We start from the raw sequence: 16011 nt of genomic DNA, 5'->3' as shown, positions 1-16011 counted from the left end.
AAAACAGTAAATTTATTTTATGCGTTTCTGTTTCATGTAAAACACAATTAGAGAATAGTAAAAAATTAATCAAAATGGAGGTAAGTATTTTTTACCCCTAGTACTGTAATCATTGTTCGCTGACACGTTACAGGAATAAAATAGGATTCATTATGCACTGTAAAGTGATGACACATTTAAACTTCTTCAGTACAAAAATATTAAACATATGAAAAAAAGCAACATCTCAATATCAATTTTTAAGATAATCGAGTTCGGACTCTTGTTTTTTTTTTTTATCGGCCAGTTATTATGCTCCTGTCATTCTTCATTAGGCCCACTTTCAGCTTTCCCACGAGAAACAATCAATCAACGGGCGAATCTATCGTCTTAAACTTTTTTTACCATGCTGATAAATCATGTGCGAACCAACAAAAAAAATCAGATTTTTCTGTCCAACCCAAGCACCAAGATGCGTGTAGTTGATATGAACGATTTAATACTATCAATATTTTACACCACAATGCCACAGGTTATTACGTCGGCAATTCATTTACTTTTATCACCGCCTACATACGTTGCAAGCATGTTAGTAGACGATTACTGCTGTGCGTACCTGAGCCTGTTTTATCGTCTAGTCAAAACAACAACTCGCCTGCAGCTGAAAACATCACACGATGATAATAAAGAAGAGTACCAGTGGAGAAGTGGCTCTGGTGGAAATAATAGCAGCACGCAGTTTCGTGACTAGCTTATTTTCCTCTCTGCATGGAGCGTGGAATGTTGTGAAGCTCTGTTTGGAATGTTTGGAATTCATAAGAACATCTGTAAACAAATCAAATCAAACCACCGTTTCCTGCCACCAATAACTTGGTTCCATACACTCGCAGAAAAGTATTTTATCATTTACGACTTAAGTATGACATTGTGGAAGGCATGAGTCAGAAGATAACCATTACAGTAACAGTTTTGTTTTATTGAAATATTTTTTTTGGGTTTTGTTATTTCATTGTTGATTGATTATATTTTCTATTGTATGGGCCTTTAACTTAATTTTACCAATCATTCCTGTAATTGTGAAAGAAGTAATAATTTATTTATTATTGCTTTATAAGGAATTATGCTAACAAGGGCATTCATGTATTCTTTTTTCTTTGAGTAGTCATTTTTGTAAAAGGGATACATTCAATATCCCTAATTCACTCCCGCTTGATCATGATTGATTTTTATAGCTTAATCATAACTATGAATTTACATGATTTTCTTATGCTTAAGACAAGTATAACAGTATTGTGTGGCTGTTATGGATAAGTCTTGAGGGAGGAGAGGAAGATTTTTTTTCGTAGAGCTCCTCCGGCGACAAAGAAAAACGTCATAATTGGTACAGCCGCTTGAACAACATCTCAATACGAGAGTTTTTGGTGGCCGTATCCTTCTTGGGGGGCAAAATTCTTTGGGCAGCAAGTTCTGCGGCGCTTATCCACTCCGCTAATCAATAAATTAACTAATGGCGATATCACATATTTCTAAATAACAGTATACAAAAATTAAAAGTATTAGTGGCGCTGGTTCAAATTCCAACCGGACCGTTTTGCCGTAGCGACGACTGACTGTCCAACTACGAGGTATCAATAAGTCTATAAAACCATACGATAGCTGGCGAGAACTAGAAGGTCCTGAAGACAAGAAGAAGAGGAAGAGAATATTACACTAATACTAGAAAATATAAATGATAAGCACGATTTAGGGAAAGAACATAAAATTATTAATGTTACACAAAACAAAAAAAAAACAATCTCCCTGAAGATTTGCCACTATACGTGCTTCCTCGGAGCAGCATTAGAGTGGTATCCGGTTTTTCACAATTGTGGGTTCTCTGGATCACAACCACGGTTCCACCCTGTGTGATTCAAATTCCGATTCCGAAGATACCCAAAAATGCGCAGAATCGTCTGGAATCATCAGAATCATCGGAACTGGCTGAAACCGTCGGAACCGTTGGAACCGGCAAGAATCTTGGGAATCGTAGTCGGCTAATATGAGTATGTATTTTTGATGAACGGGACAACTTTATATGTTTCTATAAGCCTTCATTCTAATAACACGTGATGTTGCTGTTATTAGGTTCCTTTTTATTGCATAGACGAAATGAGTTAACAGAACGAATGCTCTCCGAAAAGTTTTTAGAATGACTTTTGTTCCTGAATTGGTTCTAAATTTAATGCATTAATACTGCTTGTAAAGGTCACCCACATAATTCTGCTCGAACCGGGCACATACGACTACGATTCCGAACCCGAACCCGATTCCCGAGCGATTTCGACGGTTCCAGATTGTACCTACCTGCCGGAACTGATTCCGATTTTTTGTGGAACCGTCGGGAACCACTTTCGCTTTTGTGCCAATTTTTGCTATCTCTATTTCACACATGTGGGTCGATATTTCATCTCTTCCTAGAGTTTTCTCCCTAGTTAAAAAAAAAAAAACATACCGTCGAGTGGTGTAAATAAGTCTTATTACCATTAAGCTGACCGAAAGACATGGTATGATTCAATTTGTTACGCATATAAAGAAAAGAATCACCAACATTTTAAAATTCATAAAAGAGAATGAAAAAAATTCACACAGCATAATTTATCCGTTTGTCCAATCCATCATACCACGCTGGAACATATTCCACTGAGCCTGTATCCGAATGCGGAGAGAATCGGCTCTCTCAGCAAATAAATTTATCTGCTCATTTTGCGCCCGTCGCGGCTCTCTCTTTTTTCTCCTTCAACTGTACGATATTCGCGAGTCGAACGCTCCGAAAATCTCGCGATTCCGCGACCCTCAGCAAGCATTGAGAAAACCCCGTAGAGGAACGGTACGGTCTACAGCCGCTCGACAGCAGCAAAACGCGTTGTCTGAAGCAAAGGTGCCAAGTCTGGTTCACAAGCGATTCTGGTGTGGTGTCGTAGGTCGTTTGTCTGGTTTCGTGTAGTCGCAGGATAACGCCCGCAGGAAGGATCCGTCGTCGTCAACGCGGTTCTCGAGCTCGTCGCGTAGGTTCTAAGCTTGTCGTTCAACTCGTACCGGACTAGCTGTCGCCAAGCCCAAACTTTCGTCACCTTCGGTATTCCTGTGCTCGCTGCGTACAACACAAAAGGACGAAAAATGCAGGCTCGAAGCGTTATGTAAGTACGGCAGGCGATTGCCCATATTACGTTGACAGTGTTTTGTAATCGTAGCACCAGTTGAAAAATGGGGGAGAAATATGCGAATCTTGAAGGAATCTCGTTCTCAAAAAGTAACGCCACCCGTGTTCTTCGACACTGTGTGTGATCCGGATGAAAAGAAGAACAGAGAAAACGGCAAGCGTGCAGCATAAAAGCGAGCTGGAACGGGAAGAAGAATAACCCAAAAGGGGGAAAACCAGGTGAAAGAAATGTTCGCCGATTTCGCGTGGCCTTCCCTCAACGCGCGTATGTGTTTGTGTGCGTGTGTGTGTATCCGGTGCGCGAGAAAATAGGATGACGTAACGGATTTGAAGTGTATCCAATTTTCCCCGCAAGTGACCCAAACGTGCACACACCGAAAACCTTCTGTTCGGCAACCCCATTAACCCTCTGACATCCACCCCCCGCGCGGTTGCACCGGTTTGGCACCCGGATTAGGAAGTGCAGCAGTGCACAAATGGCAAACGACGGTACCGACAGATGCGTTGTTGCTGGGAAGGGGTGCGAAAACGAACAAAATGTATCGAACTTATTTTTATCAAGAACGTGGGGTGTGTGCGGCAACTATAGAAGAGGGGTAACACACGGCCGGCGGTAAATGTTTGTATACAATTGAATTAATTGATACTGCAACGTGATACCCTTCCGAGAGACGCGCGTGTGTGTGCATGTATGGAAAAAAATGATGCAAAATGGCAAAACGTTAAGCGGTTGTGTTGATAAACGGCAGGCGCGAGCGAGCTGTAAAAGTTAGATAAAATTCTCGCAACGGATGAGTAACGAGGCGACCTTACTACGTGTTTGTCATGTGAGCAGAAAAAAACACCTTCCAACACTTCCGTTCCAACTACCCGCTGGTGGAACCTGCTGATAAAGACGGGTGCCCTCGAGCAGTAATACGAAGCAAATGGAAAAATTGCTCGCCACAAATTGGACTACGGTGTGCATCTTCAATGGTCCATGAAATATGAGAGCGACGATGTACTCTCCACTGCACTGTGTATGCTTCCTGTCCCGGACAACAGTCACATGACCTTGAAAGAAAAAGGCATCACACGGTGCACAACGCTAACCTTAGCACGACTTTATCTATCCCTCAGCTGCTTCGATCCAGTTTCCCTCGCAACGCACATGCGTACGAAAGGCGGAAAAATCCATCCATCCACGTTCCAGCGACTAGTAAACAAACCGACCGTTCTGGGTACAAATAACACGACCTCGATCGATAATTTACACGACGAAAAGAAAAAAAAGGTCACTCACACTCGGTGGAATATCTTGCGGACGAGACGATTATCGGACGGTCGCAGTCAAGTGGGACGACGATAAGTTGAATTGTGCGAATCATTGATAAATGATATTAGCACTTTAGGATCATCGCTTTAGGTGTATCTATAGAAAAAAAGTATGGTCAAACGTTTCGTGTCGGTCGGGACCGGATTTAGCGAGATTTGTGAAAACCGCTATCACTGGATTATGCAAACAATTCATTTAAAATGGCAACCGAATCTGTTACCGCACTGGGACATCTCTCAACCACATTGCTTTAACTGATCGTCAAAGGAATCTATTTTCAGGGGGCCTACTTCGATTAGCCGTGTGTTTGTACTTTTGTCATCAACACAACACAACACGGACGGCCTATAAATAGATCAGCAAGCGGGAACGACTTGAAACGGGATGTCTCCGAGTTGTGCTACGAAAACCTCGACCTTAGGAAAATGTTTGCCCAGATTACTAAGTTGATGGCGTAAAATCTCATCTCGCGCGCTCCGTGTATCCGCGTCGAACCTGCCACACAAGGTTTCCGTTTGTGATCGGGTTAGGTCAGGCCCTTTGCTCACCTCAAGGTGTTGTTACCCTGTTAGAAGAACTCGGCAAGGGCACCAGCAAAACGGGTTGCTTTATTTTTAACAAACGACATTTAATTCTTGTACCGTATTATTTAATGATTCGGCTTTTTCCCATCTCTCTCTTCCCACTTATCATTTTAGCCTGAACGCGAAACAGACTGTCGATGCATTGCGGACGCTGGTCGTAACTGCATCGCCGAAGAAATCGATCACCAAGGCGGCAACGTCGGCCTCCGTGCAAGCGATCCAGACGCGCGATTACCATGAGGTGACGGGCGACATTATCGTACCGTCGATGGTGCAGGGTATCGATCATCTGCGCGATCCGCGTCTTAACAAGGGTCTTGCCTTTACGCTGGAAGAGCGTCAAATTCTGGGCATTCACGGGCTGCAGCCGGCCCGGTTTAAGTCGCAGGAGGAACAGCTGGAACTGTGCCGCATTTCGATCTCGCGCTACCAGGAAGACCTCAACAAGTACCTGTATCTGGTTGATCTGCAGGACCGTAATGAGCGGTTATTCTTCCGGCTAATCTCGGAAGACGTGGAAAAGATGATGCCGATCGTGTACACGCCCACGGTTGGGTTGGCGTGTCAAAAGTTTGGCTTAATCTATCGCCGACCACGTGGTCTGTTTGTGACGATTAACGATCGGGGCCACGTGTTCGATGTGCTAAGAAACTGGCCGGAACCGGACGTGCGTGCTATTGTCGTTACCGATGGGGAGCGTATTCTTGGGTTGGGTGATTTGGGTGCTTGCGGTATGGGTATTCCAGTCGGAAAGCTAGCACTGTACACGGCCCTGGCCGGTATTCCACCGCACCAATGTTTGCCGATCGTGATCGACGTTGGTACGAATAACAAGGATCTGCTGGAGGATCCGCTGTACATTGGGCTGCGGCACAAGCGCGTACAGGGCAAGGAGTACGATGATTTTATCGACGAGTTTATGCAGGCGGTCGTGAAACGTTACGGCCAGAACACGCTCATCCAGTTCGAGGACTTTGGCAACCATAATGCGTTCCGTTTTCTGGACAAGTACCGCAACACGTACTGTACGTTCAATGACGACATTCAGGGTACGGCATCGGTTGCCGTCGCTGGTCTGCTCGCGTCAAAGCGTATCACGAACAAGCGCATCTCAGACAACACGTTCCTGTTTCTTGGTGCGGGTGAAGCTGCGGTCGGTATTGCGGATCTGGTGGTGAAGGCGATGCAGGCGGAAGGCGTTGGTTTGCAGGAGGCTCGGGATAAGATCTGGATGTTCGACATTGATGGGCTGCTCGCGAAGGGACGCCCGGAGGGTCGACTCGGTGGACACAAAGCGTACTACGCCAAAGAGCACGGTGTGATGAAGAACTTTGCCGACGTGGTGAAAGAGGTGAAGCCGTCGGTGTTGATCGGTGCGTCGGCTGCGGGCGGTGCGTTTACGCCGGAAATTCTGCAAGCCATGGGTCAGTTTAATGAGCGTCCGATCATTTTCGCACTGTCCAATCCGACCTCGAAGGCAGAATGTACCGCACAGGCGGCATATGATAATACCGAGGTACGTACGATGATTGTTTGCAGATGCTTAGGCTCAGCAGCTATTTTAATTGCGAATTGTGTGTTCTATTGCAGGGCCGCTGTATCTTTGCCTCCGGATCTCCGTTCGCTCCGGTAAAGTATGGCGGAAAGACATACGTTACTGGCCAGGGCAACAATGCGTACATCTTCCCGGGTGTGGCATTGGGTGTCATCGTTACCGGTACGCATCACATCCCGGAGGACATGTTCCTCATCGCTGCACAGGTCGTCGCGGATCACGTGTGCGATGCGGATCTGGAGAAGGGTTCACTCTACCCGCCGCTTAGTGCCATTAAGGAATGCTCGATGGATATTGCAGTTGGCGTTACAAACTACGCATATCAGAAGGGTGAGAGAGCAAACGATTGATTGATGTTGTTGGATTGTTGTTGATGACAAATGTTATTTACCTTCCATTTCACCAACCAGGTCTCGCCTCCACCTACCCAGAGCCGGAGGATAAGAAGGCGTACATTGAATCGCACCTGTACAACTACAATTACCAAAGCGCCATGCCGGTCACATGGCCGTGGCCGAAGCAGGAGGAACCGGCGAAAACTCGGGAAATTAAGCCAACCAAACTGCAGGCATAAGCAGCTGTCCGGAACCAAGCGCATTGGGGAGTTTTATTTCCATCTGCATCAGTTTCCACCAGTATTTATGTTGTCAAACGTTTATTAGGTCATTTATTTATTTTAACCACCTGATGGTCTGTTTGGAGATGCTGGACCCTGGGAACACAAGTCTATTACTTACACCATCATGCAGGCGTGACCTCGTTGAAAACGGGAATTTTGGAGTGGAAAATCGTAACGAAGTTCCTTTTTTAACATTATAACCTTTAAAGTATCCACTCCCCTTACGATTAGAATTTAAAAGCTAAAAACAAAAACCAGATTATTACGATGATTGGTTGAAAAATTATCTCACCACAGTGCTCCCGGACTCGGAAACGAGGTTAAACGAGGTCCGATTATAGATAAAATCTCTAAGAAGAAAATTCAAAACCAGTAACTAAATGTTGAATGGCCGAAAATAGCGACTAGAATGGAATGTTTGATTGATTGGATTGCACTCGTCTGGGAGTTTTTTTTTCTGGTTAAAGTTTAACTGACCGCGCTGCCACACACTCGATTGTTGTCAAAATAAAATAAAACTATTACAAAAAAAATAATAAAAAATACTTACCGAGCTGGAACGATTCGGTATTTGAATATACTGGCAATAAAATGAACCGTTCTATCAGACACACGATAAATGCTCTGGAACAGAAGAATGTGAATCGTTTTATTTGCTTTCGCAAACCTTTACACCCTAAGGAGGTAACATTCTCTCTATCGCGCCCTTTCGCTGCGGTGCCACTATCACAGTAGTTTAGTTCTTCGGTGCCCGGTTCACCAGAAACCAGAGCAATCCGAACAGAAACGATGGCGGGCTCGAAATGACCGTGCCCTTTTCTGTCAACTTGCGTGCTTCCTCCACATCGTACTCGACAACATCGATTATTTCATCGTCAACACCACCGCCGGCCGATGGGACCTTATCCGCATCGGTCACTTCCGCGTAGAACAACGTTTGCTCAGCGCCGGATGTTCCGACGCCGGAACGATAGCGAATGATTTGTTCGATCCGATTGGCCGGAATATCATAGCCGCATTCTTCTAAGATTTCCTCGCGCGCTATCTCGACGATGGATATCGGTTTGTCGATGATCCCCGCGCACAGTTCCATTGTGACGGCAATTTCCGGTGGATACTTTACCATATCGATGTCACCCGGTTGTACTCCATCCCCACTGATGATGCCATGGTAAACGGCTGCAAAGAAACGAAAAGGTGAATGTAACTTATAAGGAAGTCAATAAGGAAGCCAGCATTGGAGCGTACCAGGCCGGAATTGTTTCACGAAAACCAGCTTCTTTCGCGTTACGTTGAAAATGACGATCGAAACCGAATCGTGCACTTTCAGCAGATCCCACGACTTTTGCTTCCCATTTTGTGTGTAATGGAAGCGGAATGGTTTCACGTAAGGAGAATCGGCTGGCAGTGGACCGTAGTGTATGTTGTTAATGTTGTTCATCGTGAATCTTTTGCAGACTTGCAGATTGCAACTATTTTTCTTAGCACTGCCGTAGAAACATGCTAGATCGCCTTTGAAAAAATAAAAATAGTAAATATTATTGACATAACAACGAAAATAAAAATAAGAAATCAGAAAATGAGCAAAAACCAACACAACAACCGCACAAGGTTTATATATATAGATGATAAACTGATAATTTTTCTATTTTGACTATCGGGGCTTAATATTGTATTGCATCATGATAAACGCTGGAAATATCTTTCAACTCATCAAGTGACACGAATTTATATTGAAATAAACTACTAACAATGCAGTTAAAAGTTTCTAAAAAAACACCATTACCATCTATGCACCTTATAACGAAACGCTTCAAATATTCATCGACAAAGAACTGTCAAACGCTTAAGCACACAGTGGGTAACTTCTGACAATCCAACGTGCGAGGAAACAAATTTTGTATTTTTTAAATAAATGTTCCGTTAATTATTACATCAGTTACAACACCAAAAATCTGTGAATGAAAAAACCACCCAGCACGACTAGTGCTTTTTAGGTAAAAATATAGTCAAAATAGCGCACAATCCCATCAGCAATGCAAGCGTTAGTAGCGTTATTTCACACTTTTCAATCATGAGATGTCCAAGTAAAGTGCTCGCTACGAAACCACTCATTCGCCCGAATATGTTTGCCACTCCTATGGCCATCGCTCTGAAATGTTAAAATATACTTTCAACACTTCATTCAACAAACATTTAGTGATCGAATGCATACCTTACTTTTGTTGCAAATATGTTCACCATATTTGCATTCACCAACACGATACAATATCCAGCAAAGACTATCATCAGACAAAAATATAATGCCTCCACGTACGAGTTGAAGACATACTGCAGTGCAGCGCCCCAGATTGCAGCGATGGTAAAGTTGAGAATTGTCATCTTTCTCAAATTTATTTTCCCCAGCAACAGCGTTACGATAAGTCCTTGTACGATGCTTATAACACCCGCCATCATAGTGTATAGAAATGTTTCTTTCTGGTCATTGCATACCTCCACTTCGATTCCTTGTGTTCCGTTTCGCTGCAGTACAGCACAAACCGTTGTTCCTTCTACGTGATGTCACCTCATATCCATCCGCATTGTCCGTGCCCTTGTTTGCCTTGTATACTTTCTTTAGTATTTCTAGAGCTTCTTTGCTTCGTCCACGTGACACTAGGAACTTGGGGCTCTCGGGACAAAAGCAGAAGGCGATACCGTTCAGAAAGGCGGGCAGAGTGTTGATGATGAACAGTAACCGCCATGCTTTAAACTCAAAAAAATCACAGACAACAAATGACCAGTTGTAAGACAGTATCAACCAATCAACCACTGAAAAGAGCGATTAGCAGCGATCGTTGTGAAATTGTTCATCACTACTAGATGGTAAACTTTCCAGTTATAACTCACATGACACATACACTATCCCGACACCTCCCATAACGGAAGCAAAAGATAGTGTTTGACTGCGTCTACTAGGTGTGGTAAACTCCCCGAGGTAAGCATACACCGTAGAGGCCGGTGCAGCCACAAAAACTCCGGTAAGAAAGCGAAGCACCACCAGCGATATGAAGCCAGTCGCTAAGGATGAGATCGCACCAAAGAACGAGGTCGCGAACAATGTATACTTTAAGACCAGCTGACGTCCTCTCGTATCCGATAGAAAGCCCCAACAGAACGATGAAAACATAATTCCTTCAAAGAAAGTAGGAATTTTATTAGAACTCTTACTTTGGCCAATCTATATCCCATTGGATACCTACCAAGCAGCATTGATCCACCGATAATACCTTTTTCCCAGGCACTAAAATGTAGATCACACTGAGCCACAGGCAGCACGATACTCATGCCAACCGCTTCATTCACCACCGTCATCATGCTGACTCCGGACAGGATCGACAAGACGATCTGCACCTTACCAAACCCAATCAGCTCGAGTGCTTCGTCCATACTGTGTCCATCTTGGGGTTTGGGTACCGTTGTGTCTGTATCAGGCAAACCGGAGTGTGGTATCGCATCGTCCATTCTAATTTTTTAAACCCACTCTTAAACCCCGATACGCTGAATGAGTGAAACGCTCGATCTACAATGAGCAAAACTTAACTCTCAACAAAATAAAAACCTTTCAAACAATTCATTCAAACGATCTGTATGACATTGACCTCTGCCAAGAGTTTCTCACAATCACACACTACTACTGAATGTTAAATCCAACAAAGCTCAAACTCTAACTTGCATCACAGAACGATATTGTGGCTCGATGCAAGTCGATTGATTGTGTATTGCTCTTGTTCTTTCTTATCGATTTGTGTTATCAATTTACGTTGGTGCCAAGGCACAAATTTTACTTTTAAATAACGCTACACCTCTGAGTTTCCAATGAGGTAATTTTCTGGCACAGTTAGTTCCTATGCGTACGTTGAACGGTTCAGATTGAGTTGCATTCTAGAGTGAGTTAAATTAATAACATTTGTAACTTTAACCCAGCGTTCGTAAAAGCAAACCAAGGTAAAACGCTATTTGACGATGTAACATAATAAGTTTAACCAGATTTTTTTTTTTTTTGAAATTTCGCTGAGGTTGGCCTGGCCGTATTTCTTAAAACTAATTTACAGGCTAGTTACAATAAAATTTTATTTGAAGACATTACCTTCTCCAAACCGTGAAAGTGCTGATAGTTATTCTCTCAACCAAGTAATAAGTACAGTTTTTAGCGAAAGTTCATTCCACGGAAGAACATCACAACCCGGATGTGCTTGGGAGAGTGGTTTTTCTGGGCCATTGCTCCTCCATCTTGTCTGCAATTACAACAAGGCAGATCACACAATATCATGGAAGATGATCATCATACATCATAATATTAGTGGCCGCAGCCACATGCTTTGGAGTCGAACTGCCCTACACGTTGGAGATGGGTGCCCAACATCCAAAGCTCATCGGTGTCCCACAAACGTTGTGGCATGTGGCCTTGAGGTAGGGTAAGCCTACCGAAAAAGGACCCTTCCTAAGCATTATTTTTATCCAATTGGTCTGAGAGAGTGAAACGGAAAATTTTGCAAACAAAGAGCTTAAGGCTTTGAGTATTTCTTTCACAATAGTCGCATAGTCTGGGCTCTTAATAGCATGCACAGTTTTGTCTGTAGGACAAACATTTATAATCGATAAGGCATAAAAGATCCAGAGATCTTCAATATTAATTGTTTTAATTTTTATTTAATATACCTTTCCGTATTGCAATCTGCACTAAAACATAAAAAAGGTAATGGTATAAGGTAATTGAAAGCTTTATTTCTTTACAGCTTCAAATAATTCGCAACACCGCATAATCATGCACGATCAACACAAAAACACGCCTCACCGTGAACTTTGGAATGTGTGGAGGTTTTATTTACATAATGATAATATGATTAAGTACTTTGCACCTTAAAATAGTCTTCGCTTACAGTCCCACAGTTGCGTGCGTGTGTGGTGTCACTTTTTTGGCAGCAAAAATGTAAGACCCGCGCATAGAAACAGCAACCCGGACAGCATATAAAACGTGACTGGACAGTTTCGTAGGATCAGCAACCCTATAACGGCGCTCGCCACGAAGCAGCTTAACCGCCCTATCATGTTCGTTAGAGCAACTGCCATCGCTCTGGAAGGAGTTGGAATAGTTTTCTTTACATACACGGATTCGGATTAACACAATGCTGCTGGGACAGCTTCCCACTTACCTGACGTTCGTGGGAAAAATGGCCACCACGTTAGCGTTTACCAATAGTACACAGTAGCCGGCGAACACTATCTCGAGACAGAATAGTATCGCCACCGCGTACGAGTTGGCGATAAACTGAAGTGCAATGCCGGAAATACCGGCCACAATGCAGTTAAACACCATCATCACTTTCTGATCGATTTTACCCAGCACGGCCGATGTGATCAGTGCGTACACGCATCCGATAACACCGAGCAGAAGGGTGTAGAGGAACGTCTCAATCTTGACTTCGTCATCGCACAGTTCGAACTCGGTCACAACCACGGGGAGCGTTTCGTTCCGTTGCAGTATCGCACACACTTTCCGGTCCTCGTGTGTGGACTGTTGTGAGAATACTTGGTTCATAATTTCGGGGAACCACAGACCGAGTCCACCGTAACTGAAATTGGGTAAGTGGATGTTGCTTAGAATCGATCACATTTTTGCGGCACTTGATTCTTACATAGCAAAGGCTCCAATGTTGTGGACACAGCAAATAATGAAGTACACAAGGTAGGGAAGTTTCACTATCGGCAAGGTTTGTTGTACCATCGATCGGAACAGTCCTACAGAGCTGTCCCCATTCTGCGCACGAGCAATCGCATCTTCCGGATCCAATCGAAGTGACGTCACTTCATATCCATCCGTGCTGTCGGTACCCTTGTTGAGCCTGTACACCTTTTTCAGTATTTCTAGAGCTTCTTCGTTCCGCCCTCGGGATACCAGGAACTTGGGACTCTCGGGACAAAAGCAGAAAGCGATACCGTTCAGAAAGGCGGGTAGAGTGTTGACGATGAACAGCAATCGCCATGGTTTGAATTCGAAGGAATCGGTGATGACGAATACCCAATCGTACGAGAGTATCCACCAACCAACCACTGAAAAGAGCGATCGTTAGTGATCTGTATACCGCTACAAAGGGAGGTCAGTAACTCACATGACACATAGACTATTCCGACACCTCCCCAAACGGAAGCAAATGACAGCATTTGACTCCGTCTGCTCGGTGTGGTAAACTCGCCCAAGTAAGCGTACACCGTAGAGGCCGGTGCGGCCACACAAACCCCCGTCAGAAAGCGAAGCACCAACAGCGACACGAATCCCGTCGCTAGACAAGAGATCGCACCAAAGAACGAGGTCGCAAACAGTGCATACTTCAAGATCAGCTGACGGCCCCTCGTATCAGCCAGATAGCCCCAGAAGTAGGACGAAAACATTGTACCTGTTGCGAGCGGGATACATACACACAAACACGTTATACACACTCACTCACGCTTTGGGGAGTCAAATTCTCACCAAGAAACACAGCTCCCCCTACAATTCCCTTCTCGCCAGCGTCCAGATCAAGATCGCACTGGGAAGCTGGTAAGATGATGCTCATTCCCATCGCTTCGTTGATCGATGCCATCATACCGAGCCCGGCGAGAATCGAAAGGACAATCTGTACCTTGCCAAAGCCGGCCAACTCGAGCGCCTCGTCAAAGCTGTGTCCATCTGGAGGCTTTTGTCCTTTTTCTAACGAACCGGGCGATTTTGCGTTTTCCACCGTGAACACCATGCTTACTGCTGATGGAGCCATTTGCTTACAAGTCGCCGGGTTACAGAACTTGGGCCAGAACCGTCTAGGTGTGATTCTGAGGTGGAACTAAGCGTTGTCTACCGCCTACCGTACCGTACGATGGCACTACGCAGATGAGACTGTGATTATTTAAAGTCGCGAGGGTAAATAATGACGGTGGATGTCTTTGGATGGAAAAAATGGGCTTATCAGTGAGTGCGCGCGCGCGAGTATATGGCCATGCGATTTGTACCGTCAGGCGTTCTGGCCCGTGAGCAGATGAATGACGGTACGGCCGTACAGCAAATACGATGGCGCTCAACGTGCTGCGAGATAAGCAAGCATTAAAAACCTTCCCGGAACGCACTAGTTTATTCGCGGGCGCGGTCCCCTATCAAATGTAGGTGAAGAATATGTATTTTGTCCGGTATTGTGCTCACCGTTGCGAAATGTGATCCCACTGTAAGGAGGTGGTTTGTATCTTTTCACCACTGTCCATTAGGGAGACCGTTTACAATGCTTGTCCAAATCGACCCAGTTAGCTACGACTCCTGTAATAGGCGTGTCGTGAACCCTACAGATGACAGCCGAACATCCCTTTCTTTCCCACCTATCGGAACCATTCCCATACTGGCCTGGCCTCTTTTCGCTTGCTGCAAAGGGTCCAATCGGCCCTTCTCCAAAATAAACCTGAACAGTAATTCCCTTCCCTGGGTGTTTTGTTTTAGCAGTCGCAGCATTGGCGATCGCAATTTGCTGTTCAGTGTGAAAAGCGGTGACTCCATTCTGTGGACGATTATTGGCCACCGAAACCGCGCAACCGAATGGGAATGCATTCCGTACTGCAGATCGTTAGGCGAAATGGTAGAAATCGTGGTTTGCATAGGAGGCTTGGGAACGCTACGGCGAACAGCATCCGAATGGGGGAGCACGAGCACGAGCAAGAGCAAGATGACGATGAATAGTACCAGCTGGGGAGTTGGAACTTCCCTCGATCGTGTGCCCTTTCGATGGGACGCGTTTGGCAAAAGAACCCATACACAAATAGAAACCGTGCTACCACACCGATTCACGATCATAACGCCCTGGAAAGCGAACCCCGGCTATGCTGCACTGATCGAGTCGATTAATGTCATGCCATTCCACGACTTGGGAAACGTTCATATTGGCCGCGGTGCTGCTAATGGTGTTGGTGGTGGTGATGATGGTGTTTACAACGCCGTCAAAAGTTGCCAGTGTTTCAAACCCACCGCATGAAGTGGGCGGAGAATAAGAAAAGACCCACAAATACGTCCCTTTAAAAGGATGTACCAGAGCCGGTTGGTGAACATCCGCGAAAGATGCACCACTTTACATCTGTTCCTGACTTCCGTTACTTCAGTGTTGTGTGTGGTTGTGTCCCTGGAGGATATTCGATAATGATTAACGTACTTCCGTGCAGTGGGAAATGGGAACGACTCATAATTGAATTATTGTTCCGCAATCTGTGACACTCGGAAGCGTTTTCCATCCGGCCCCTGTTGCGGGCGCACCCTAATCTACAGCATATTGCATAGGCGAAGGGTCGGGTTTAGAGTGCAACGGTGTCATACTCGAGGGTGCTTACACCGAACACTTGACCATGTGTTGATGAGCCAAATCATTCTACCCATCACGCTAGCATTACCATGGACTCTACTTCCAACCGAAGGGTTCGATAAGAAGATAAAATCTTACACGGTGGAAGTTGAGCGATCTTTTCTTCCGTGAAGTACGTTTGTAACAACTCCGAGTAGCAGCGAACAGGTTGTGAGATTTATGTTGTCACCAAACAGTCCGCCTCACGTGTACTTGATGCACAGTCGTCACCAAACATACGCATATCCTTTTATGGAGTTCATTCACAAAAATGGACATAAAATGGACTCCAAACAAATTTCGAAACCCGTTAGTTCGATTCTTCCTCTATGTCCTTGCGCTCTTGCTTTTCCTTTTCATCTGTTGCTGT

General features: G+C 44.8%; 6 protein-coding genes across 6 annotated transcripts in view; 2 read left to right on the top strand and 4 right to left on the bottom strand.

Moving 5' to 3' along the window:
* Positions 1 to 16011, bottom strand: part of LOC126559532 (uncharacterized) — a 205016-nt gene that overhangs the window by 11181 nt on the left and 177824 nt on the right. The window lies entirely within an intron of this gene.
* Positions 1 to 16011, top strand: part of LOC126559236 (uncharacterized protein C14orf119) — a 261691-nt gene that overhangs the window by 86557 nt on the left and 159123 nt on the right. The window lies entirely within an intron of this gene.
* On the top strand, positions 3104 to 7337 carry LOC126557417 (NADP-dependent malic enzyme). The gene is made up of 4 exons (XM_050213192.1): positions 3104 to 3155; positions 5192 to 6593; positions 6668 to 6962; positions 7043 to 7337. The coding sequence occupies exons 1-4, from the start codon at positions 3136 to 3138 to the stop codon at positions 7204 to 7206; spliced, it is 1881 nt and encodes a 626-aa protein (XP_050069149.1). The 5' UTR covers positions 3104 to 3135; the 3' UTR covers positions 7207 to 7337.
* On the bottom strand, positions 7948 to 8757 carry LOC126559588 (uridine diphosphate glucose pyrophosphatase NUDT14-like). Its single transcript, XM_050215759.1, has 2 exons — positions 8500 to 8757; positions 7948 to 8430 (listed from the first exon to the last, which is right to left on the bottom strand). The coding sequence occupies exons 1-2, from the start codon at positions 8690 to 8692 to the stop codon at positions 7988 to 7990; spliced, it is 636 nt and encodes a 211-aa protein (XP_050071716.1). The 5' UTR covers positions 8693 to 8757; the 3' UTR covers positions 7948 to 7987.
* LOC126565608 (synaptic vesicle glycoprotein 2B-like) lies at positions 9734 to 10755 on the bottom strand. The gene is made up of 3 exons (XM_050222805.1): positions 10494 to 10755; positions 10141 to 10425; positions 9734 to 10062 (listed from the first exon to the last, which is right to left on the bottom strand). Exons 1-3 carry the CDS (start codon positions 10753 to 10755, stop codon positions 9734 to 9736), a joined length of 876 nt encoding a protein of 291 aa, XP_050078762.1.
* On the bottom strand, positions 12200 to 14045 carry LOC126557730 (synaptic vesicle glycoprotein 2B-like). The gene is made up of 5 exons (XM_050213607.1): positions 13763 to 14045; positions 13404 to 13688; positions 12930 to 13344; positions 12447 to 12866; positions 12200 to 12367 (listed from the first exon to the last, which is right to left on the bottom strand). Exons 1-5 carry the CDS (start codon positions 14043 to 14045, stop codon positions 12202 to 12204), a joined length of 1569 nt encoding a protein of 522 aa, XP_050069564.1. The 3' UTR covers positions 12200 to 12201.

The sequence above is a fragment of the Anopheles maculipalpis genome, chromosome 2RL (genome assembly GCF_943734695.1).
Source record: "Anopheles maculipalpis chromosome 2RL, idAnoMacuDA_375_x, whole genome shotgun sequence".
NCBI lineage: Eukaryota > Metazoa > Arthropoda > Insecta > Diptera > Culicidae > Anopheles > Anopheles maculipalpis.
Note: the sequence above shows the minus strand (reverse complement) of the source record. Positions and strands in the feature narration are given on the sequence as shown.